At 26.9% G+C, this 25,708-nt stretch overlaps 1 protein-coding gene and 1 long non-coding RNA gene across 7 annotated transcripts in view; both read left to right on the top strand.

The window, feature by feature from the left end:
* The window catches only part of LOC409383 (matrix metalloproteinase-2), a 130,607-nt gene that overhangs the window by 26,089 nt on the left and 78,810 nt on the right, over positions 1 to 25,708 (top strand). For 4 of the 6 annotated variants that reach the window (XM_026444867.1, XM_026444811.1, XM_026444850.1 and 1 more), the window contains 2 exons: positions 11,668 to 11,769; positions 14,726 to 14,895. In XM_026444867.1, coding sequence (XP_026300652.1) covers positions 11,668 to 11,769; positions 14,726 to 14,895 — 272 coding nt within the window. Of the gene's footprint in view, positions 1 to 10,813; positions 10,833 to 11,667; positions 11,770 to 14,126; positions 14,147 to 14,725; positions 14,896 to 25,708 lie in introns of those variants that run through there. The other 2 variants (XM_026444887.1, XM_026444920.1) reach the window with 2 other exon arrangements.
* Positions 69 to 1,475, top strand: LOC113219263. The gene is made up of 2 exons (XR_003306144.1): positions 69 to 674; positions 1,234 to 1,475. It is a non-coding gene; the product is annotated as an uncharacterized LOC113219263 (long non-coding RNA).

The raw sequence follows: 25,708 nt of genomic DNA, 5'->3' as shown, positions 1-25,708 counted from the left end.
TTGATTTTCCAAAAGTGTTTCTCGAATGTATTAATATATATATTTATTATATAATATATATATATTTATTATATTGGAGCAAATTTGGAATAAAAATGAAAAGTAGCCAGCTTTAAAATTTATTCGAAAGAATTTATCATTTTGATGTAACGATGAAAAATTGTACTTGTCGAGTATTCACGACAGGGGACTATTTTCAAGCGTTTATTTCTCTATATATGCTCGCAATATTTCCTTATTCTAAATTTGATATTCGATATGACATGAGGTATAGGTGAAATTTATAGGGATCATTGAAATCGCGATGGATATTCGATAAGGTGTCGTTTCAAACATTAATTTCAAGTGTATTTTTTTTTCATTTTTTAATTTTCATAAATTTATATATAATAAAATGTCAATTATCGGATCTAATTGGAAAGTATTTTGTAATATTATATTTTCTTCAAATCTATTTCTTTGGTTATATTGAAATTATCGATTCGATATAAATTTTGCATATATATTTGCAGATATTACAATTTAATCTCATGAATATGATATACTGCTTATCGAAAGATGAATAATTTATGATTCATGATATACATTTCTCTACTTATAACAAGAATATAACGCGATCAAATGTGGATATAGATGGATATAGTGATCTACATACGTAATTTCTTGATGACTAGGTAATTGTTTATATTTTAAATGAAGGCTAAGAAGTGGAGAATAAATAAATAGAAATATTTTTCTTTTCAAATGATACAGAATTTTGCAGATAAACATTTCTTTGAAATAATAATTATATTAAAAAATAATATATATATATATGTATCCTTTGAATTCACCAAATGTAAAAATAAAATATAGGATGTCTCATCTAATATATAATCTTGATTTATTATTTCAAAGATTCAAAAAATTGTGGAAAAATGAGCACTACAAAAAAGTGGCAGCTTATTGTAAAAATTGTATGTAAATTTTAAAAAATTAAAAAAGCTATTGAAAAAATGATAACTACAATAAATAAATAAAGTACTTCATATTTTAAGTATATCAAATTTCATAAAAAAATTTTTTTTCATAATATTAGAACAATTTCATATGCCATTCAATTACATTTTGTAATTAAGAGATCATAATTCCACAAGAAGTGATACACAAAATTTTTTTCAAACAATTTCAAAATAGAAATTTCCTTCTAAATTTTTATTTTTTATTTCTTTTTTTATACAATAAAAATCCAAGATAAAACAAAGTGATTTCCAAGTGTGGCTGTGAATCTCAAAATTTCACGAGGGATTTTGGACAATGGTCGTAATTCGAAAAATCCGAGGGAAAGGGAATATAAGCCAGACATAAGAGATGCAGGAAGAGATAAAGGAGAATAGAAGGATAGAAGTTGTCCGGGAGGAAATGCTGAGAGACGAGGGTGCGCCAACCAAAGGGCCACACCCTGTCATTCAATACGCATACACGTGTTCAATTAGGCGAGTCTAGTAATTTTCCTAGTTTGTTTACCGATGAAATTTATTTTTTTCTTTTCTTCCTTTTCTTGTCATCAAATCGAATGAAACTCTTCTAGAATTTCGAATCTCGATAAATGAAAATGGCAATGTAATAACGATACTTTTTTTTTTATTATTTATTCTTTTTCTTTCTTCCTTTTTTCTCATCATTCAATCAAACGAGTGTTCTAGAAATTATTTCGATAATTGAAAATGGCGGTAATATAGTAATATATTAATATAGTGATAATAGTGATAGTGAATTTTTTTTTTAATTTCTCTATTGAAAAAATTTCTCACCATTCTATCATTTAATGAAAATTACTTTTAATTATTATTTCAAATAAAATAATTCTTTGTTTCTCGTTTTATCTCTACAGAAAATAAAATATGGATTAAAAAGGAAAGAGAGAGGAATTGAAGAATAGCATGCAAAGTTGCGTGTACGTAGACATTTCGTCTAGACAATCGAAAATCAGTCTGTCTGCCACGAAAAATAATTCCTGGAATGAGTCACAGGCACTCTTATGTACTTTTGCAACCCTTCGCAAACAAAGACATCCAAGTGCCTGATCCAACGATTCATCGTGGATATAAATTATACGATGTGATATATTGTTCTAGGAATAATATAATTAAGTTAAATTTTATTGTAGACTTTTTTTTAATTTTTTTTTAAAACTTAAGATATGATATTCATGAATGAAATAATAATTAATATTATCTAAGATTTTTGGAGAATTGGAATTCTTATCAATTTAATTCTTAGATTTGATATTTTTAGAAAATTTTAATTCTTGTATTAAACATTTACAAAATTTACATCATTATATAAATATACACACTGCTTCAGAAACAAATAGTCAAATTTTCAATATTAAATATTATATTATATATATTATATTCTATTGTTCAATAATATAATGGTACAAACATGGTTCAAGGAATAACTGAACTATTATGTTTGTTTCTTTATCACATATTGATTTTTAGATATTCAATTATCATCAAAAATCAGTTTAAACTAATTATTCTGGTCGATCATCGCAGTATATGATATTTTATCTTATTTATTTTGCCATTCTTTTGCAATGATTGTACTCTGAACATATATTATCTTTGTGTATAAATGTATGTATAACTTATTGTCGGTATAAGTATGAGGATGTGTATTGTATACCATATGTGTATCTCAATCTCGTCATAGGTTTAAAAGAACAAAGAAATTGTTCAGAGAAACTGGCAATGAATCAAACAGTAGTAAGGCTTATCTTTTAAATAACCTCGAACGTTTAAAATTAAAAGTCCTTGCGCTAATGATTGATATTATTTTCATGGTGAAGAGTGACCTTTGATAAAGAAAAAACAAAGCAAATCAATTGCTCTTGCTGAAATCACAGCAAGAGCAATTCTGCATGACTCTTTTATATGTATTAATGATATTTATTAATTTTTAACATTACAGTAACAATATTAAATTATATCAAATTCAATACAATATAACAAGTTTTGTTTTAGATTATTTTTGCATTGTTAAATTTGAAATTATCAGTTTTAAATTAAGTTAAGTTATAAATTATTAATTTTTAGTAATAAAAATTAAATTTATTTATTTATTTCAGGTAATTATTTCCCGTTTGTTGAATATGAAAAAGTTTGTTGATTAATATATAAATTAAATAAGTCTATTCTTTGACTTCTTTATAAGAAAATGAGAAAATATTGAAAACAATAAAAAAAGCAAAAAGTATGGACAATATTAAAAAAAAAAAAAAAAAAGAAACGATTATGTGAAGTAGAATATAAAATGCGTAATAACATTTAATTAAAACTATAGTTAAGCGTTTCACATCTAAAGTGATAATGACGGAAGCCAGTAACCTAGTTGTTATAAATATCGTCGTAAATAGAAACCAGTGTTCATTCACAGTCCAACAGCATGCTTTGAAAATTTAAATACTTTCTATCCAGAATACAAATCATTTTTCAAAATAATTTTAAGAATTGCAAAATAGAATTGAACAAATTTTAACATTAATATTCATAAATTTAAAATTTGAAATTTTCAAGATAATATAGATGCAAAAAAAAAAATCTAATTTATAAAATTTTACTGATAATTATCTCATCATCTGATTCCTGAAAAATAAAAATTATTTTCAATTTTTCTTCAAGTACGAAAAATATATAAAAATATTAATTTTCACGCATAATAGATATATAGAATTTAGAATAATACTTATTGTTTCTGATAATAATATCGTATTAATTACCATTTAACCATTGTCTATGCGATGATTTCGAAATTCACTTCAAAACCGCAAGTCCAATTTTCCAACCGCCATCAACCAGCTACCAAACTGCACGACACATTTTGATGAAGAGAAACGTGAGTGAAACAGGCAACTAATTAGTAGACGATCCGTAGACAAGCAGGCAAGTTTGGTTGATGAATATCAAGCAGATATTTGCTATTAAAAACTGATCAATTTTGATATTGAATTAGATTAGAACAAATTATGAAAAATTTAAATTGAAAAAATTTATTGCTGAAATTATTTTTTGAAAATATAATATTAATTTGTTAGGAATAGTTGTGATTGAAAATGATTTAAATATTTTATATTTATTATTTACCTCAAATTTAGCGAAAGGAATAATCATTGAAATAATTCCAAACAGAAATTGTGATATTGTTCATATATTAAATTGTTTCTATTAAATTTATGAAACAATATTATTTGAAATAATTGTTCCGTTCTGTTCTGTCTATTAAAATTACTGTTTCAAATTACCTGAAATAATTATTTTGTGTAATTATTTGAAATAAGTGTGAAATAAATAGCATGTTATTTAAAATAGTTAATATTTCAAGTAGTGTCGTTTTAAATGTGTTCAAAATTTGATTAAAATAAACATTTCTTTAATGTTTGAAACAAAATTTTAAGATCAGACTTATTAATTAAAATAATAATATATTAGAATTTAAAAAAAAAAAAAGAAAAATTCAACAAACATTGATTTATTCAATTCTCTGCATGTTTAATTTAATAATTTACTTATCCTTAATTTCATCTTTAATTTAAATTTCTTAATTAATTCCGGCATTGTCAACTTCCGATGTCCCTCGTATCATTCAACGAGACAACGAATAATAACCATCGACAAATATTTATTATATGTATAATAATCGTATAATCGTTCAAAGAACACTCATAGTACCGTAAAAATAACTTATAGAATCGATTCGAGGAATTTGCATTACGGTCGTGGCTTTGTCTGTCGATATCCGCTGACTGGCTTCCGGTTACGCAAGACGTTTAGGGTTCCATCGAATGGCCAACGGAAAACGAAACGTGTCTGGAATAATATTGGTTGCGGGAGAATAACGTTAGTCTAAGAAAAAAAAGAGGAAAAAAAAAAAAAAAGGATAATTCTATTTGGCCATCTTCACATACACACCCTTTTTCTTCCTTGGCTATTCTTATAACTTCTTTCGCAGAAGATACAGGATGCCGTTGGAATAAGTAAAAATGATTTGGCAACTTGAAATCCTCTTTTCTTAATTTTTTTTTCTGTAGATATGATTTTATAAAATTTATAAAATTAAATATTTATATTATAATCTGCACATATTTATCATTAAAAATATAAAATATATAAATAATATAAAAATCAAAAATTAAATTGTATAATAAAATTTCATTATGATTTTAAAATTAATTATATTAATAATTTGTCTAAAAAAAATATAAATATTAAATTTAATTAAATCAATAAATTAGATTAAATTTAGAAATTAAAATTAATAAAAATAAGTATCAATTAAAATTAAAATTAAAAATTTTCAAATTAATTTATTTTAATAAATTAAAATAACGTATATGAGGAACACTAATAAAATTATTAAATATAAAATATCAAACAGAATTGAGTATAAATTACTCACCATAGTTAATAACATGAGTAGATGTCCACTGTGCACGATCCCATGTTCGGGAGTTAATTACCATTTAACATGGTGCATGTATATCCAGCTGGTTTTAGCTAAGTTTGTCTCAGGATCGGAGTTATCCACTAGCCGCTAAAGGGATAGAAGGTTGGTTACTAGGTTAAAGTAAAATGGCCATGGGGATGGAAGGTTAGCAAGTAAAGAGGTGGAACACTACTCGCGAGAGAGATTTAGAGGGCTATAGACTGAATACAATGGACCAGCGTAGTGTCTTCCAGTTAACTGTCGCCTGCTCTTCAATTAACTCGAGTTTCGTCCAGTCTAATTACCTCCACGTTTAGTTGGATACTCTCTCTGTACGTTGAAAAGTGATCTCGTGGCTGGGAGATTTGCATTTTTATTATTCATAGGTTTCCTGTTAATATATTCGTATATAATAAATTTGAAGAATTGATTTTAGAAATTAAAATAAATAGAAAACTTGAATATAAAAAAATATCGATTGAAGCTTATTAATTATAAGTTTAAATAATAAAGTAAATCATGGTTGTACAAATAGGAACCATTAGATTTAAAAATTTGTTTTTCAAATTTTAAAAAGATCAGAAGTAAAAAATAATAAGAGTTTAGATGAGAATAAGTAAGAAAAGGTAAGAAATAGAAAAGTAGTTTATTTTTTTTTTCGTGTCTTATCTTTACTCTTGAAAAAGACCAATGGAAGACAGTCAGCAAGGACGCTAGCATACCGGAAACCAGGTCAACGAGGTCAAGTGTCCAGTCGATCGTAGTGACCCTCGTTAAAAGATTTTAATTCGAGAAGCAGTTTGCTGATACATCATGTGAAGAACGTGTTCGATTGCATTTCTACTAAAATTATATCCTCTTTTTTTTCATACAATTCTTATTATATTTTATTTACAATCACATTATCACAATTATGAATATAGAAATGGAAAGGAAAAGAAAATGAATAGAATAGAAACTGATCAATATAACAGAAAAAAATAAAAGAAAAATAGATTGAAATACCAAGAGAAAGTGATATGACTACAAAAGAAAAAATGAAGAACTTTGTGAGAGCTTGACAAAAGGTTAAGAGACGAAAACATAAAAAAGAATTGAAAAAAGAAAATAGAAAAATACTGAATAGAATGCGTAGATATGTTTAAGTATTGCATGTTTAAACATGGAATTATTAAAAAAAAGAAGAGTATCGAAAATAAGTATAAAATAATAATCAACAATACTTACTCTTTTTCTCTAAATATCTTTTTCAAATAACAAATACATAGATATTCTCAACAGTATCTATAAAATGTACCTATAAATGTATCTATAAATATATTTACAAAAACCAATTAATAATAATTGAACTTGCTACCTGAGGATAGATTATTTTAATGCCAAATTAAATCATAAATTATAAAATTATATTTCGATAAATCTTATAAATATATTAATATTTAATATATTATGTATATTGAGTATGTGCTCTTATACTAAACCACCAATCAGAAGTCTTACATCGCGCCATAGGGACTTTTTTATTAATTGTTTTACTCTGCTAATAGATGGCCTTCTCTTCGATTTTTCTTGTTTTCTTCCAGTTTATAATTTAGTCTTGAATAAACGATTTTGTGTAATATCATATGTGCATCATATCTTTGCTTTTCACATCTATAAGTCATAGTATAAGAAATATTTCAAGATAGTTTTAAAATTTGTTTATAATTCATTCCTCTTTTCTCATGATAACCTTAAAATTTACATGTATTCTTTCTCTTCGCGATAACCTCAAAATTTGCACAATTCATATTCTTTCTTTTCACTTTTCTTTTACGTCATTGTAAGTTAAAATAGATGAAAAAAGATATAAGAAACAGTGTGAAAACTATCCTCGGTTTTCTCGGTGAAATTGAATTCAGTACTTTGACGCTAGCTTACGCAAGAGGTAACCTTATCCGCGGATGAAAAGGTATACGTGTTGGCAGTCGAAAGAGCAAGGTCATCGTCTTTTCTTCCGCGAGTTGTTTGTTGGCTGAATGTAAAGGGAAAAAGCTATGTAAAGGAAACTCGGTCATGGCTGTCGAAGACGATAGCATTGGCTGAGTACGATGTAATTAGTAACGCGGTGAAATAGTTGAATACACATAGTGGCATGTTTGCAAAAGATTGTCGTTATTGATGTTAACTGGATTTGCAGTGATAAACATGTATTTCATGTTTCAAACTTCAAGTCATTTTTCTCATTCTTTTTCTTTCATGCTTTCATTCACTTTCTTTCGAACTGTCTAGCTTTACAATAGAAAGGAAGAATCATATAAACAAGGATTGTGAATGCTACGACAGAAAAGAGACGAAGATGAATGGAACGATTGTTTTTAAACGCTTCTGATGTTCCTTAGTTTGTCTTTCCTTTTATGATTCCACTTTTATTTTTTGTTGGATAATTACTGTTATAATGCTTATTACGAGTTTTAAAAAATAATTTTTAAAAACTGCATTATAATTTAAATTCTATAAAGCAAAAAATTTGTTCAAGAATTATTTATTCTTGAATAATTTATTTCTTAAGAATTAAATAATTATTTTGATATTTAACATTATTGGAAAATTAATTTTTACGAAAATCAAAATATTTCTATAATTTCTTTGGAATAATATCAAAGCAAGTCTTGAAATTAGAAAATCCAAGATTAAACATTGTAATAATAGTTTTTTCAACAAATAATCCCAGTCGGTTCAAAGTCAAAGATTTTCGAAAGAGAAACGATCTCTTTCATCAGCTCAAGATATTCACAAGGTGGCATGCTTGTCGCGACGCCATCTATATTCTTAACAACGTGTCAGTTAGCCGCGAAACGTCAGATTTTCAAGCAAGAAAACTGGTGATTATGATGATGACAAAAAAGGAAAAAGAAGGAAAAAGAGGAAGGTTTGATGTCGCCTGGGAAACCATTTCTTATTTCGATCTCTCGAATGTTTCCCTTCTTTCTTTTTCATCCCAATCCTTTGACAACTCGTGCGTACACGATATCTTTGTTACAAATGCGCCAAAGTTTCGAGCATCTAAGCGGCCATAATTGTAATCCAACGCAGCTTCTCCTCTTTTCAAACGGATCGTACCTTTGTAGGATTCCGAGAATCCTCTCGACAGATTCACCAGTAAGGTTTGAATGCTTCGTCGCCATTTTAATAATCCCAATTTTTATGCATTGACGCGATCCAAAGGTGAAAATATCAAAGAACTTTAATTTTTTTTTTTTTCTTTTTGATGGAATTTATTAAAGTTAGATGAATTGAGATTATTAAGAATGCAAATTTATAATCTATCTCACATTTATCAGAAAATGATAAATATTTTATTAATAAAAGAATAATGAATCAAATTATCTTGAATTTTATAAATAACTATTATTTTAACTTTTGATGCAAATCCAAATTTAAAAATAATTTATCAACTCAATATTTGTTATAATTATTATTTCTCAATCAATTGTCATTTTTTTAAATATTAATAATTTCATAAGTAAATCTAAATTTTCGTTTTGAATCTGTCTCTCTATTATTGCAAAATCCTCGATACCAAATATAGAGTTATCAAGAATTTTCTATCATTTTCATGAATCGTTCTGATTTCCAAACATGGATTTAATAAAATGTATGGAATACATGTTATACGCTCCTTGACACAAATCGAACAAGGATAAAACTATTCAGGAATACTAGGATCGACCGAAAAATATCTTTGCCAGATGACATTCCACGATACATATTATCCTCCTTAAATGGTACTGCAACCACTGACGTAGCCATGTTTAACCGGTTCCCAAAGTAAATTGAAAGATTCAGAGAACAATGCCAGATAGATATCACTTAGTCGTTTCCTATATATGGACTAATGAGTTCAGTTACACTTTATTTTACTTTTATTTACTTTATTTAAAATACATTATTATTACAAATATATAAATTTTGTAATTGCTATTTCTTAAAGTTTAATTAAAAATATTTTAATTAAAATTTAGGAAAGACAATTTAAATCATTTATTTCTAATTTTCTAATTTTCATATTTCAGATATTACAAAAATTAAAAAATAATTGTTTGTTAATTTGAATATTTGAAACTGTTTTTGATTATCAAAAAAATTTTAAAAAAGATATTGAAAATTTGCCAATGAAGATTCGAAGCAATACTGGAAGTTTTATGATCCTCTTTTGTAATATTCAAATTACATTCTTTTATAATATAAATAATACTATTCTTTGATTAATAAGAGAATGATTTTGATAGAACATTATAATTATGAAATTATAATAAAATAAATACTAAAGATTACCAACTAAAAATAACAATGACGACTACTAAGAGGGTTCAGATCCATGGCTTGAAAACCACTGCTAGTACATAAGAGACAGTTGACCCTAGTTAAACGTGTTAATCTTTCAATACCTCATAGTGATTAAAAAATATTGATACAATACATTAACCATACATTTTATATCTAAACTTTCTGACAGTTGAATTTCTGATTTTAGGAATATATTTTTTAATAAAATAAAATTGATAATAAATACATAAAATAAATCTAATTAGATTTGAAAATGTTTTTTAAAAGTCTCATTCTCATTTTAAGTGAAATAGTTGAAGAAAATCGGATCAAGTTAAAGAAAAAGTGATATATTTTTTTCTTCATCTAATTTATTTCTTCTACTGAAATATCTTTATCTCGAAGAAACTGGATGAATCCTGTTTATAGATCGCGTTTCGGTGTAACGCAATCTTCTTAAAGTCACGCCTCCTCTTCTCGTCAATCATATTTCTCCTTTCATATCGCGAGAAAAATGTCTCCCATTTTCTTGACGAAAAGAGAGAAAGAGGATATGCATAAGAAAGTTAGCACGGTAAACATTTCAATCTTGTTTCATTCCATTGATATATCAAACATTATTCGCGATTGAAGATTGATAAAAGATCTACGTTCAAAGTACGAAAGACAATTATTAATATATTCGAGATTTTGTAAATTTTTTCATATAATTTATATATACATGGAAAAAATTTATTCTTAATATAATTCAATTATAATATTAAAATTCTTGAAATTTCAAGTGATTCTCAAATAATATCGAACAGAAAAGAAATTGACAAAAAGAACAAAGAACGCATATTCATTACATTAGATTACATCGATGCAGAATCATTATTTTATATTTGTAGGTTATGGAAAATACGTGTCGAAATTTCGTGTCTCGTCAAGCAAACGAAATAATAAATTTCAAAAAGAATCAAAACTAGAATTTATAATCACTCCAGGATTGTGGACTTGTCTTCCAAAGTAAACTGTGCATAGCACGTCTGTCTTCTGCAGCAAATTTATGCGAGGTGGGTACATAATTCAAGAAACTATTCGAGACCACCTACCTATTGCGAAAGTTTTCGTTAAATTGAATTGGTTGCCATTATTGCAAATTTTTAAATTGATCGTTTCGTAATTTAAATTTTTATAAAATATTCCGTGTTTATTTAATATTATATTAGATGTTAAAAATTTTTGAGGTTATGTTAGAAGAAATAATTATTTTGATATATATTTTCAGTATGATTTTGCTGATATAAAACCAGATATTATGAACAATATCGAAATAATATTAATCCTAATTTTAAACTTGATTCACTTTATTAAAATAATAGATCTCTATCTATAATAACGTATTCAATTACATGCTGTAACAATTTTCCATGAAGCGAGGGTTATGTTCCTCTTCCTATCACGTTAATGTTTCTAGTTATCTTCTATCTCACTAATCATGTCCTGATAAAACCGTAGATTTATTAGACTTAAAACTTTCTCAAGATACCGTATAAAATTCAATAATAATTATTTTTATTGGAAGAATTTAAAGAGTACTATAAAGTACTAGAAATTATAAAAATAAAAAAATATATATATATATTTTCATTAAAACAATAAAATTTATCTAAATTACCATTTTCATCACTGTTTAATCTAATAATAAAATTTCACAGGATATCTTTATCACTTTTAAATATTTAAAATAGTATAAAATATAAAATAATGCTTTTTGTCAACTTAATATTACAAATCAAAGGAAGTGAAAATAATTTCATCGATGATTCGTGCATTGTATTTCGATTATTCCTTCATTTATATTCAACGCTTGTATTTTTACCATTTTGTTTTCTTTTTCTGTTTCAGCAAAATTATCTCATGAAATTCGGATATCTACCCCAGTCGGATCTAGAGACCGGAAACCTTAGAACGGACGATCAGCTTACGGACGCCATTAAAAATTTACAGGTGAATGAGATATTTTGAGGATGTTTTCGAAGCTAGAAATTCCTGCTATCCTTGTTTGAATCGAGTACAAAATGAAATTGCGGAAGCATGAAAAAATTAAATGAAATAATCTTCTCATTTATTTGTCTTATCATTTTACTTAGGTTTTTCTTAAAAAGAAAAAAAAAAAGGATATATTCTATTATATGAAAAATAATACAGTTATCTATGACACAAGTTAAATAATAACTTTTACATTACACGTTTTTTTATATATTATTTATTTATGAGTAAGAGAAGAGTTAAAATACAAAAAATGGTATCTACATCATTTCATTCTATATCATAATGATAATAAATGATAAGAAATTTGTGTTAAATATATTTAATGATGTGATAAGGTACTTTTATATAGAACCATATTATAAAAGTGTGTAGACATTATATATTATATCATAGATAAGTAAGAGTAACATTTAATAATAATTTTATCATATCAATATATTATTTCTTAATTTAAAATAATAATAAAGCAATTCTTTTTTAATTAATATATTAATATTATGATAAAATTTTGTACAATTTTATTTTAATACAATAACTAACTTTTTCAAATTATTCAATGCAATAAATCAAATCACTAAATTTTTATCAAAAAGGAATAGGAATATTTTAAAACCTTTGAATAATAAGAATTTAGAATTTAGAAATTAATTTTAAAACCTTAATCCCAAAATAAAAGATTCAAGGAAACGATATTCACCAGTGCCAAATGTCCACTAAAATTTTGATCGCACTCCAAAACTTTGATCCCCTTGGATTCGATTGTCGAAACTGTTTGAGTGGAATCGTGTTCCTGTTTCGTTTGGATGATCCCACCGATCAATCCTTCGGAACAGTGTATCCTTTAGTCGATGGCCAAAATAGAAGAGAAAAAAGAGAGAGAGAGAATAGAAAAGGAAGGTAAATCTACAATTGAGGAAAAATGATGTATTGTTCGTTCTGGCAAGGATTTACATGAAAATCGACCTCGTTAAACGCATAAACGAAAGCTATAGTTGCTTTGATGATACGTAAGCTTTAATTTTTTGTATGAAAAATAATTTTAACGTTTTCCACATTATTCTTTCAATGTAATATTTTACAATATTTTTATTAATTAAATAAATTAAATAAATGAATAATAAATAAATTTATTTCTGATATTTATTGTCAACAATTTGTAACAAATTTTAATTTTTTTTTATCTTTTTTTATAGAAAAATCAGAGGAAGATGTTTCTATTATTAATAATTCATAAAATTTCTTTACTTTATTATATATTTTTTTTTTATAATTTATATAAGAAAAAGATTATTATAAATGGATGTCTTGTAAAAAAAAAGAATAAATAAAAACTAGTGAATTGTGCATATCATTAAAAACAAAAAATTCTATTAATAACATTATAGTAATTATAATATAATAAACTAATAAATTTTTAAGTGATAATCCATAATAATTTATAAAAAAAGAATCCAGACTAAACAGTAGTCTTTACTGTTACTTAAACAAAAAAAAAATATTTTAAATTAATAAAGAAAACTTGAACAAAGAAGAAAGAAAAATTAAGTATCAATCCCCAGGATTAAAATGAAACACTTTATAATATTGCTGTATCGAGAAAAATAAATATTTTAAAATTAATTAAAGAGAACTTAAACAAAGAAGAAAAAAAAAATTTTCGATCCCCAAGACTGAAGTGAAATACTTTCGAAATAACTGTTCGAGTATCGATATAACATTGGGTCCTATAATGTTAAGAGAATTTTCATGCAATAGGAAGGAACTCGATAAAGGAGAAAATTATGTATTCCAGGGTGGAAAAGATGGTTGTTCCTTGTCACGAATAAAAATAAAACGGGTTCCCTATCCCTGAAACCCGCCCTCCTTTGAAAGTTCGAGTGCTCTTTCCCAGTGGAGAACGGCAAGTCAGAAAGAACGGTTGAGTTATCGCGTCCTGTTCAACTACGGGAAAAGAACTTTTCCACAGGGTTGGTGAGGCTTCGCGCCACTGGATAAAAGTACGATCTCGTACAAGTTTTCACAGAGAGCAAACTATTTTTTCCTTTTTTTTTTTTTTTCTTAGGCAAACATTTACTTCAGATTCACTTTTTTTTTTGTAATATAAAAGTATTCTATCATTTATTATTATTATTATTGTAAAGTATGCAAAGAGAAATCTATTTTTGTATAAAATTGATTTTATACAATATCATTGATAAATTGGAATTGTAATGAGAATTTGTTTATGAAAAGGATAATTTTTGTGTTTCCATAATAGATTAGAGAATTTTTTTGAAACGAATAAAAATTAGTTTTTGAATTGCTGCTTAAAGATGATGAGGAATGTCGACAAGTGAGTAATTTTATTTTTCGATGGTGATGTTTATATTTTTATATTGCAATAAATGGTGAGGAATAGTTTAGTTAATTAGTTTATAAATGAATTTATGCATGCAGAATACGTTGAGTATAATTTTGTGTTAAAAATACTATATCTATAGTAGATATTAGTAATTTGAAAATTTAGAATTTGGAGGAAAAAAGGCAAAATGTTTAGTATATAAAATAGTTGAAACAAGCATTATTTAAAACATATTTTTAATACTTCCCTTTAAAAATAAATATTTTGTGTTAAAATGAAAAACAGATAAATGGATAAAATACAATTAGTTTATAAATAGATAAATCTGAAATGAAAAAAAATATTTATACGTTTTCATTTTAACTTTAATGAATAGTAACCTATTTTTTTTAATGCACCCTATTCAATATGCACCTTTTTAAATAATTTAATTATTGACATATTAAACTTAACTATTAAATATCTTTTAGTTTCTATGAATGTTTCACAAAATATGATTACAAACATTGACATGTTATATTTAGAAAATAAAAATAATTTTATTTTATCCTATATTGTTTTTTCCATTAGAGATTCGGTGGCATTCCTGTAACTGGTGATATCGACGAAGCTACTATGAAATTAATGAGGCTTCCGCGGTGCGGACTTCCGGATAAAGTAGATCCTAGATACACTAGGGTCAGGCATAAACGGTACACGATCCATGGGCAACAATGGCCACATCGGAATCTCACTTGGAGGTAAGTTGATATTTCTTTCAAAGTTTATAAAAATTGAAAATTATAACCTATTTAATTATTAATCTTAAAATATAATCTTAAAAAATTTTTTTCAATAAGCATAATAATATGGATATATATATATATATATATGTTATTTTAAACATGGTATTATATTTATATGAAGAAAGTATATATTAGCACAAAAGTATCAGATCCATATGAAAGATTTCTTCAAATTAAATATATTAGAATTTATAAGGTTAATTGTACTTTCTAAATAAATTCCATCTAGTCAAGTCTGTATACGTCATTTGCTCTAACTGAAAAGCAGATGTGTCAGCAGAAACCAGTTCCAGGATAATGATTCTGTGCACGCGTAGCAATTATTCGTTGAAGATGCAGGACGTTTGATTCTCTAATTGCCATCCTGTATTGCACAAGTCTCCGAGATTTCTCCGCGAATAAAATTTTCCTCCAACGCATCGTTGTCTGGAAAAGCCATTGACATTGTTGGTCTTCAGCCAACGGAAAATTTCCGCTTGCGAATGATTCCTTCTTTACCAATTGACAAACGTGTTCTTTCTTCCCTTTCTATTCTTTGTAGAAAATGATTGTAAAAATTGATTTCGAGCAAAAAGAATTGATAAATTCATTTTTGTCGAAGCTTCTCTTTGTGTCCGTCTTTTATCTTCATCCTTTGATATAAATCAGCTGAATTTTCTATGACCAGTGATTGTTCATTCAATCTAAACAGGAGTTGGACGATTTTATAGATTGTCTTTTCTGATTTTTGGTTTGAAAAAAATTATAAATATATCTATCCAATTTTGAGGAAATTTCGATTATAATTTCAAAAAGGATTTTATTTTTTGAATAATTTTCATAAAGACAATAGAATCCAAAAATTTGAAAAAAGAGAAAAAAGTTAGGTTAGAGTTTCATTATCTCAAAGAAGTTATTCCAAATATTCTTAGTCAATAAGATATGTTTATATAAATACGTTATTATTTGTCATTGTTAAAATATAGTTGATGTCAAGATATGCATTAAGATATACACATTAAGATATACATTATTCCGTTCACGCAGAATTCACTATTAAGATCAAAAGAGTACGTTGACTCATACTAGATGGCGTTGAGTAAAGTGCAAAGAAAATATTTCCAGGCGTGTTAACTGGAAAGCAAACGATTTCAAATCGAATTTATTTGCCATCGCGATAATTGGACGTGTCACGTAAAAGAGAACCAATACGTACGAATCATGTTATCCGATCAGATGACAAAAGAGAGAGGGTAAAAAAAATGTAATTGAAGGGAGACAAGTCGGGGTACAGTTAATTCAATTATCTTGGACTCGTTACTATCTATCCTGCTGTCTGGGGAAACATGGAGGGAAGTCAAGGCTACGAACATTTCGGCGAATGTAACGTTTCAATCGAAAAAGGAAAAAGGGGAAGATTTAATAAAAAAGAAACTCAAGATAGAAAAGATCATTTGCATTCAAGTCTTTATTGACTTTATTGAAATTCGTTGGTACGATTCTAAAGAAAATGAAGAATAGATAATATCGATGTTCTTAATACAAAGAAAATGAATTTTCAAATAAATTACACAAAATAGTTTTAAATTGTATTTTATAATTTAATTATAAAAAGAAATATATAAATAAATATATAGTTCAAGAGAATAGTTAAAGAAATTTTTTTACAATAAAATATAGTTTATAAATTATTTTATTATTATTACAAATTTTTCAATATTTATAAATTAAAATTTATTTGCAAAATATGATTTTTTTACCATAGAATATATATGGAAAATTATTTCAGTTGATACTGTAGTTTTCTAGTGCGTGCATTATCCATTGTCGGTATTACGACTTCTGCGATACCGATACGATTACGCGTATAGTGCTGTGGCGCCCTCTGAGGAAATATTATATTTGAACAGTAGATATTAAGTGCAACGAATATCTGTATCGTAAGTTTTTCATATCAGTTGTTATAGAATCCGTTACAGATTTTATAGAATATAAATAACGCTTAAAATGTTTAGAGAATGTTGTTGTGTTAGCGACAAATGAATTTTTAGCGCGTGTCCGGCGTAGTAATCGAGGTAGGATATAAATAATACAAGGTTCGTTAGTATTTAGGGGTTCTAATTAGCGAGCGCAAGGGGTGAGCCATCGTTCGCCTTAATTGCGCGCCTTAACGACCAGATCCAGCCGCATGGTGTGTCGCACGAAAATTTCGCGGTAATTTCGTCGGGATGTCGAGCACGATGATAGTCCTCGAGAATTTAAGGTCCCCTTTCTAACGAGAAGAAGAGAGTTAATCAACGCTTGTCAATAAAACGACGTAGTGAAATGATTAGATTCGTTAGATGGCTCTGCAAACAGCATTTTAATAGCCAAAGAAAACGCATAGTTTATATACACGTAATAAAAATATTTACTTTTGATATATAAGGTTATACAAATTACATTTCGCTTTTGATGAATTTTTTATGTTTTAGAACATAAATACATTATGTATTTATATACTTTTTCATTATTAAATTTCCCGTAATATATATAACCATTCATTTGACTCGTAAAATTTCACCGATATAACGTTAATTATTTCAATCGTGGTAGAGGGCGCCACATGCCTATATTCCCGACATAATAAGCCAATGAGAAAAAGACATGCGCTTATAATGCTATAATAATCAACAACTGTACTTTCTTTTTAACGATGATAATTCTATATTTTGAAAAATAAATATATTTTTAAAGGAAAAAAGAAGAAAATCGTTTCGAAGTGATGAAAAATTTGGAATGAAAAATCGGGGCAACAAGGTTTTCCACTGCAAAACGGGTTCCTGCTAATTTCGAAAGGTAGCGAGGAATGAAAAAAGTTCGAGCATCGTTCAAAGTGTAGCGAGAAGCTTGCTCGTTCCAGGAGACGCGAAAGAACCTTGTAGCGACCCTCTTACCCCTCATCCATGAACCACCTCTCGTTTTCTTTCTTCACGCTCACGCGACGGCCAAAACGCGATCTTGAATATTAAGCCGGCAAGGCTTAATCTCTCCTAGTAATTTAGGTCAGTATCTATTAATTTTTTCCCGTGGTCCGTCATATTCGTGAATTTCCAAACATCGCACAATATTTCGATACGTTAAAGTGTGAAAAAAATTTATCGATAAATCAAAATGCGTGAACGAATATTCATTTTTATCATAAATTTTTTAAAATTTGAAAAATTTGAATTCATATAATATTTTATAAATAATTGTAATTCTTTTACGAAAATAATCTTCTATAATATCTAATATAATAATTATAATATCTAAAGTTTGAAAAAAAGAGAACAGATTGAGCAGAATTTTTTTTAAAAGGTAATTCTATGAATCTTATCGATATCAATTTATAATAGTTATCTTAAAATTGTCAAGTTAGATTAATTAGACTTGATAATTTGTTCAAGAAGAGTTTACCATGATGAAGTAAAGGGAATAATGGAGGACGTAAGATAAGAGCAAGTATTATTATAATACTTTTCCAATACTTTTCTCAAGTTCAAATTTCTTAACTTTATATTAAACATAATATTATTACATTTAGATTTTCCAAATTCATATTAATTAGGAAAATTATGAATTTTAATACAAATATAATTTTCTTATATATTATCTTTTACGTATTATTATTTTTTTTAATTTTTTATTCTAAATTGTTAGAACTTTTAAATAATTTATTTATTAAAATTTTACTTGACAAATAATTTTAACGATCAAGAATCAAAATTAATAAATAAACAAATAATCATATAAATTAATCATAAATTATAAATTTATTTATAATATATTATTGAATTTATTATATGAAAACAATACATTTGCATCGATCGTAATCAAACAATATTTCCTGATATATTTGTCAATATCACAAATAACGATATATCACGACACAACTGATGATATATTAACACCATTATTCAATTTTTCATTCAACACTTGAAATTCAATGAAAATTTTAATATCATCGATTTCTCATTGTCTCGTATAATTAAATTTATTTTCAAACGTCGTTCAATCGCAATTGTTATATTAAAAATAATTATCTAATTTTTATAAAGAAAAGTGAGAAATCAATAAAAAAAAAAAATTAAATCATTAGATTACAAAATATTTAAACTCTTCGTGTGAATTAAAACTCGTCGTAAACGCTGATGGGTTAATTTAATGATTCTCTCGATTTCCATGGTGTAACGAAGTCACGATCAAAGAAACGAGGATTTCTGATTGAATTTCTTTGCCATTACGGCGATCGACGATTGCCTCGTTAGGTTAATGGATACATTAAATGTTAACGCAATATTCGGAAATAATTTTCGAATAATTGTGTCTGGACGCCATCACGGCGGATCTCAATTAATCAAGTCGGAATACTTTAATATAGAATAAGCTAATATATGATATTGAAATTCTTCCAAATTTTTCCCACTTCAATCGGATGAACGAAATTAATACATTATGAAAATTTTTCATAATTTTATATCTCGTGGTTAATCGCGTTACATTAATTTATTTCAGAGTTTCAATTTTTAATATTATTTTCTCACTGGTATTACTCGAAGATATTGAATAAGGGAGCCGAGGTTTTACCAATCTTGCGGTTCAATGAGGCTTCGTGTACTGATCAATTTCATCCTAAAGTTTCTTATTTCAAGGGTGGTTAACCTTCTCTGTATTGGTTCGTGCTCTCGTATATCTATCGCCATTATTTTGCGATTTTTATTTAGAAAAAAAAAAGAAAGAATATTTTTATATTAAATTTCTCGAAACAAAAGAAAAGTCTATAATTAATGTTACTAGCTAGTGAATTATTGCGCCGAATGGCTAGTTGTAAATAATACACTAGATAGTAAATTCTTTTTACCTTCCATTCAAGCAACGTATCATCGAATTTGAGTTTTTTTTTTTTGTTAATCATTTTATCAAGAATATTCGTGATTGCGAAATATTTTAACATGATGTTGATAATTTTTATCACTTTATTTTCAAAAATATATTAACGATCTTATTCGTTCCATTATCTAATACAAAATATTTTCACCTGATATTTGGCTCGTAAAATTCTCGAATAATATCAACATGATTTTTGGAAAAGATATTCGATGCTCTTATCGAGTTAAAAACAATTGTTATTAGATAACCAAGAAAATTCTATCATTATTGAAAAAGAATCTTCAATTTATTGAAATATATTTATAACAATGCAAAATATAATAAACGAAAGAGGAATAATCTTGAAAGTTTAATTTTCAAAATTACAGACAGATATATATACAATCTGATTCTTAATATAACTTTAAATCCCAATATCTCGTAATATCAGGAAAATTCTGATAAATCTACAATCCTCGTAAAAATTAATGGAATCGAAATCGATTGAATAAAGTGTGACGAGTAGAAATTTTCTTCCGCCATAAAATGACAAAAAAAAAGAAAAAAAAAAAAAGAAAAGGCTTTCTCTTGGTTATCTAATAATCTTTAGGCCCGAGAGAAGGTCAACCCTCTCGGGACGAAGATCGATAGGATATCGTGTCTCGCATCTCGTCTTCGTTTCTCGCATTGTCTGGCTGTAAGACAGGCGCAGGTATCGATCTTGGCTCTCGTTGGAATCTCGATACCCCTTAATCCTTTGTACTTTGATGCTTTATCCGCTGGAACGAACGTTATTGCGCGATGCTAACGTTGTTCCGTTGTTTAACATGACCCTTTCCAACGAATATCTCGTTGGTCTAAGTCTGAAACGAAAAATTGAAAAACTTTTGTCGAATCTTACGCGAGATTGGAACGATATTTCTCAATATTATTTTTAATCCTTTGTAAAAAAAAAATTATATTAACACGATATATTTCATTAGAAATATATATATCATCAAATTTATTCATCTAACATTAATATTATTCTAATCGAATCATTTTAAAAATATTTCTATATTTTCAATGCGACGAGTGTCAACTTATATTTCGTCAAATTTATAACCTTATTTCTACAACTTTAGTTTAGTTTGTATTATTCACCTATATATCATCTGTGTCCTGTTTTAACAGAAATAAAAGAAAAAAATCGAAAAGACGAAAAAAAAAAAAAGAAGAAGAAAGAAGAAGGGAAAAAAAAATCATCTCGATATTCACGAAGTTTCAGAGCGGACGGTGTATCCTCCACGCGGCGAATAACGCAAACAAATCGAAAGACAATAAGGCACCATGACAGGCCGGAGACCGACGAGTCCCTTTGTCGAGAATCATAGAGACCACAATAGCGGCCAATCACGTGTCTCGATCGAGAGAGAGAGGTGATCCCGTGTCCTGGACACGAGATCACTTCGCGCCGGGTCCTCGGGGGTACCCTAACCTCTCGTGGACTCTTCGACTATTCGCGTCCTCCTGTCGCTTAATTGCCAGAAACAATGGAATTATTGTGCCCGCTATCCGGGAATAAAAGGGAGACAGAGGCGAGAGAAGCGAGAGGAATAGTTTGGAATAGTGTATGTGTGTGTGCGAAGTGTGCGCGTATGTGTGTGTGTGAAGGGTGTGCGGAGGTGGAAATTAGGGTCGTGTCCATTTTCTATCCCTCGATTTCGTACCCCTCTAACACATCGAAAGGGTTGTATCAATGACATCGTTCGTTGCACGTTACGTAATACTGTGATCGCGTTTTGATCACTGTGAGACAGGCTGACTGGGTAACTGGTGTATCCTCGTGGGAATTAGATACCGATTGAGCTATTTATTTTATACCCCGATGGTAACTGTTTCGAGTTGTACGTGCGCGTGTACATCGGTTGTACTAATTGCACGGGTGATTTTATACTTTTTATTTTTTTTTTTTCCTCTTTCTTTCTTTTCTTTTTTTCTTGTATTTTTCATCGAGGGGGAAAAAGAAAGAATTTTATATAACTCGAGTTACGTATATGTGTGTGTTGGTTATTAATTATACGGATAATTTTACGAGTTATTTTTTATTCTCTTTAAATTTCATTTTGTGGAAGCAAAAAGTAAATTAATTGAATGAGAGCAAATTGCAATATATTTTTCAATAAGTTTAGGATTAAAAGAAATAATAATGAAAATTACATATGATTACAATTAGAAATGATTGAATAAATTTTTAAAAAAGATAAACAAAGTAAAAAAGTAATTTATAAAGTAATTTAAATACAATTTTTCAAATAATTTTCGTTTTAAATTTGTGTTAATGTAATAAAATATACAAGGTGTTCCGATAAAATAGGTCACTGTTTACTTACTAATCATTCTTTGGCCACTATGTGATCATTATCTGACCACTAAGTGTCCATTGACTCATTACTTACTGACCATTGCTTGACCATTTACTGACCATTGACTGACTATCTTCAAAAGTATCATATATTTTAACATTTTGCGTGTTTATCTTACAGCAACAAATTGAAAGAAATATCAAATATATTTTTAATTTTCAATAGTCAGAACTTATAAAATTCTATTTAAAAACCTTTGAATTTTTTATAGATGGTAAAATTATATTGAAAAGCATTAGTTACTAGACATTATTAATTTTATCAGCCAGCAAGTCACGTCATCCTCCAATATCAATTTTGCATCGTTATTAACTTGATTGCCAATTGCAAAGGCGTTATTATCACTTTAAAAATCACTTTCATATTTTGCCATACGTATATATTACGAATCATATTTTTATCTTTCCAATAATTTTTTAAAACAATCTTCATTTATAGAAACATTAGAAATTTCTTTTTGATATTCAAATTAACTAAATACAAAGAGTCTACTTGGAAAAAAAATTTATGACTCGATCGTGAAAGCTTCAGGTCACTTCTCTCTCTCTCTCTCTCTCTCTCTCTCTCTCTCTCTCTCTCTCTCTCTCTTTCTCTTTCTCTTTCTCTCATCGTATTTTTCGCCTAAAATATTACATCATTAATTTCGTCATTTGTTTTCCACAGGGAGAAACTTGAATTTTCATCCGAGTTTCGAGCGTCGATAATTATTTTGCGATTAAATAAACGGTTCGAACCACGATTCTGGCATTTTTTTTTTTTTCAGAGAAATTTCAAGACTGGTTGAAACGGCAAGAGATCCTTAATGCTTAGAGCCCCTTTATCGGTTTACCGAGGAAACGATTTCCGTGAGAGCACTCCCCTTCCTATATCTAGAAAATGATTTCCGCACCGAAAGGTTCGATTTTAGGTGGAAAATAATACACGTAAACACCAAGAGATAAGGACGATTAAATATTGATTCGAATCACTGCAATCAATTTCTATTCGAAATATTTTTGAATTTATTTTTTATAAAAATTATTTTTAATCGATTAATTTATTTTACAGTTTCATTTGATGATTAAGTGAAATTTGATACTTAAATTATTTTTATTAAAAAAATTTAATTTAACGAATCATTATGTATGGAGAAATTATTGATATCTTAAAATTTTTTAAAATTTTTAAAACAGTCTATTTAATGATAAAAAAAAATTTTTAACATAAGAAGTCTAAAATAGCATAAAATATGTTATTTTTAATTTTTTAAATGATTCTAAAGTATATTTTGTTAAATATATTTAATTATAATTATGATTATAAAATAGGACAGGAAACGTAGATAAGTATTATATATTCCTAAAGAAGCCATATGTAGAATACGAAATTATAGAAGATAGAAATGTCAAAGTGAATCACTTTTCGATTCGTGTGGAAAAGTGTTTTCGTGTGAATAATATATTTTTACAGTGATTCTCGAACACACAATACGTACACGCGTTTATATGGTTTTGATCAGATTATACTCGACATTTAACCAATGTCACGGTTTTGTCACACGATTTTTCAACAATACTCGAATAATGTCGGAAAATATGAAACTCGTTGGACCAGATGGTGTCGAGCACGTAGTAGACTCTTCACTCTGACGAGTTAATTTTTAATCAGTGCTTTACACGATATCGAGGGCATGCCTTCGAGTACGTATTCTTCGATCGGTCAAACAGAATAGATCAAGCGTTTTAGTAAAAAAAAAAAAAAAACATTCGTCACGCGATTTAGATTTTTTTTCCTTACTTTATTTCTGTATTCTCTATTTATTCTTTTTTTTCGTTTTAAACTTTAAATTTTATTCTTTTATTTATTAAAATATTAATAACAAATAATTAATGATAAATTTAAAATCTTTTGAAATTTTTAATGTCAATAGTTTGATAATAATTATAATATATAAAGAAACATCATATAATAATATTCATAAAATTCATTTAATATATATAATGTATTGATTAATATGTATTTATTTATTTATTTTTTCATAATATATAAAGATAAAGGTAATTATTTCCTTTTTTACTAGCCTTTAATAATAATTATTCATTTGTATAATACTCTTTATTTTGAAATTTTGAGATGAAAAATATATTATATTTGCAATCTTAATAAATGGAGTATAGAGCTTTATAAAAATGATACAATTTTATAAAAGTTACACAACCCTTTTGAATTCAGTACTCATCAAAACTTCTTTGGATTTATACGTACAATCTTTGTGGATTTACTTCTTGTTCAAACTTTCATGGAAGCTTTTGGAACTTATGCAGTTTTATCACTTTAAAAGGCTATCAGTGTATTAAAGTAATGACAATCTTTAAAATTATATATGGATGTATATTATACTTGAAAAATAAGAACTATGCTATATTTTTCTACGTTATATTATATTAATTTTTCTGGAGAACAGATATTTTAAAAAAATATTTTCTTTATTTCTACATATTTATTCTCTTATAATTATTTACAGAAATAATAAAAAAATATTTTATTGGAAAATTAAACGATGATTTTTAATCTTTTTGTTTCTTTGTCTTATTACTTACTTTTCGCGTGATTTTAAGAACACCTGTTGAGTGTAAATCTATCGGGTTCAATAATAATGAAATAGGATTTTCTAGAGAATAAAAAAAATAACTAACTTATTTTATAAAATTCTTTTTATGTAATTTCGATAGAATTTAAATTTAAAATAAATATAATTGATTCTAATTTAATACATTTTATTCGTTCAAATAATTTTAAAATAATATTAGTAAATAATTAAGTAAAATATAAAACATATATATAATAGCTATACAAAATTACCAGGAATATTATTACGAAAAATAAATAATCAAAATAAAAAGAATGCTTTTTTTATATTTTTTATTTCATTACAAGTTTATTTCTTTATAAGTTTACATTAAAAATTAATATTTTGAATTGTTGAGATTCTTATGAAAATAATATGATTAATAATTATCGATTACATTTGAATTAATTTTAAATTAAATTCCTAATATTATAATTTTTATCTTTCATATTTTTATCATTGACGCATGCGCAGTAGAATGAGCAGTGTAATAAACTAATTTGTAATACATGATATAGTAATAATTCGATTGGTTATTTTTGTGAAATTAAAATTATTTAAACCATAAATATATGAAGAAAAGTTAAAATAGTAGACACATGAGTTGGAACATAAGTTGGAAAATAATAAAAGCAAATCATGCAATATTTAAAGAATTGAAATAGCAATATTATTTTCGTCTTGCGAACCGAAAAAAGAATCACGTCTGACATAATTATATCCATATGATCCAAAATAAGCTACTTTAAATACATGCTATTATCTATATTCTTCGCAATTTTAATTATTCATTTCTAATCTCGTAACGAGCTTTCTATTATTATCCATCTAATGTTCATTTAACCTCACAAATTTATACAAACGAGAATAAGAATTTCGTTACACT

The sequence above is a fragment of the Apis mellifera genome, linkage group LG1 (genome assembly GCF_003254395.2).
Source record: "Apis mellifera strain DH4 linkage group LG1, Amel_HAv3.1, whole genome shotgun sequence".
NCBI classification, from domain to species: domain Eukaryota; kingdom Metazoa; phylum Arthropoda; class Insecta; order Hymenoptera; family Apidae; genus Apis; species Apis mellifera.
The sequence above is the reverse complement of the archived record's forward strand: the minus strand, read 5'-3'. Positions and strand labels throughout refer to the sequence as shown.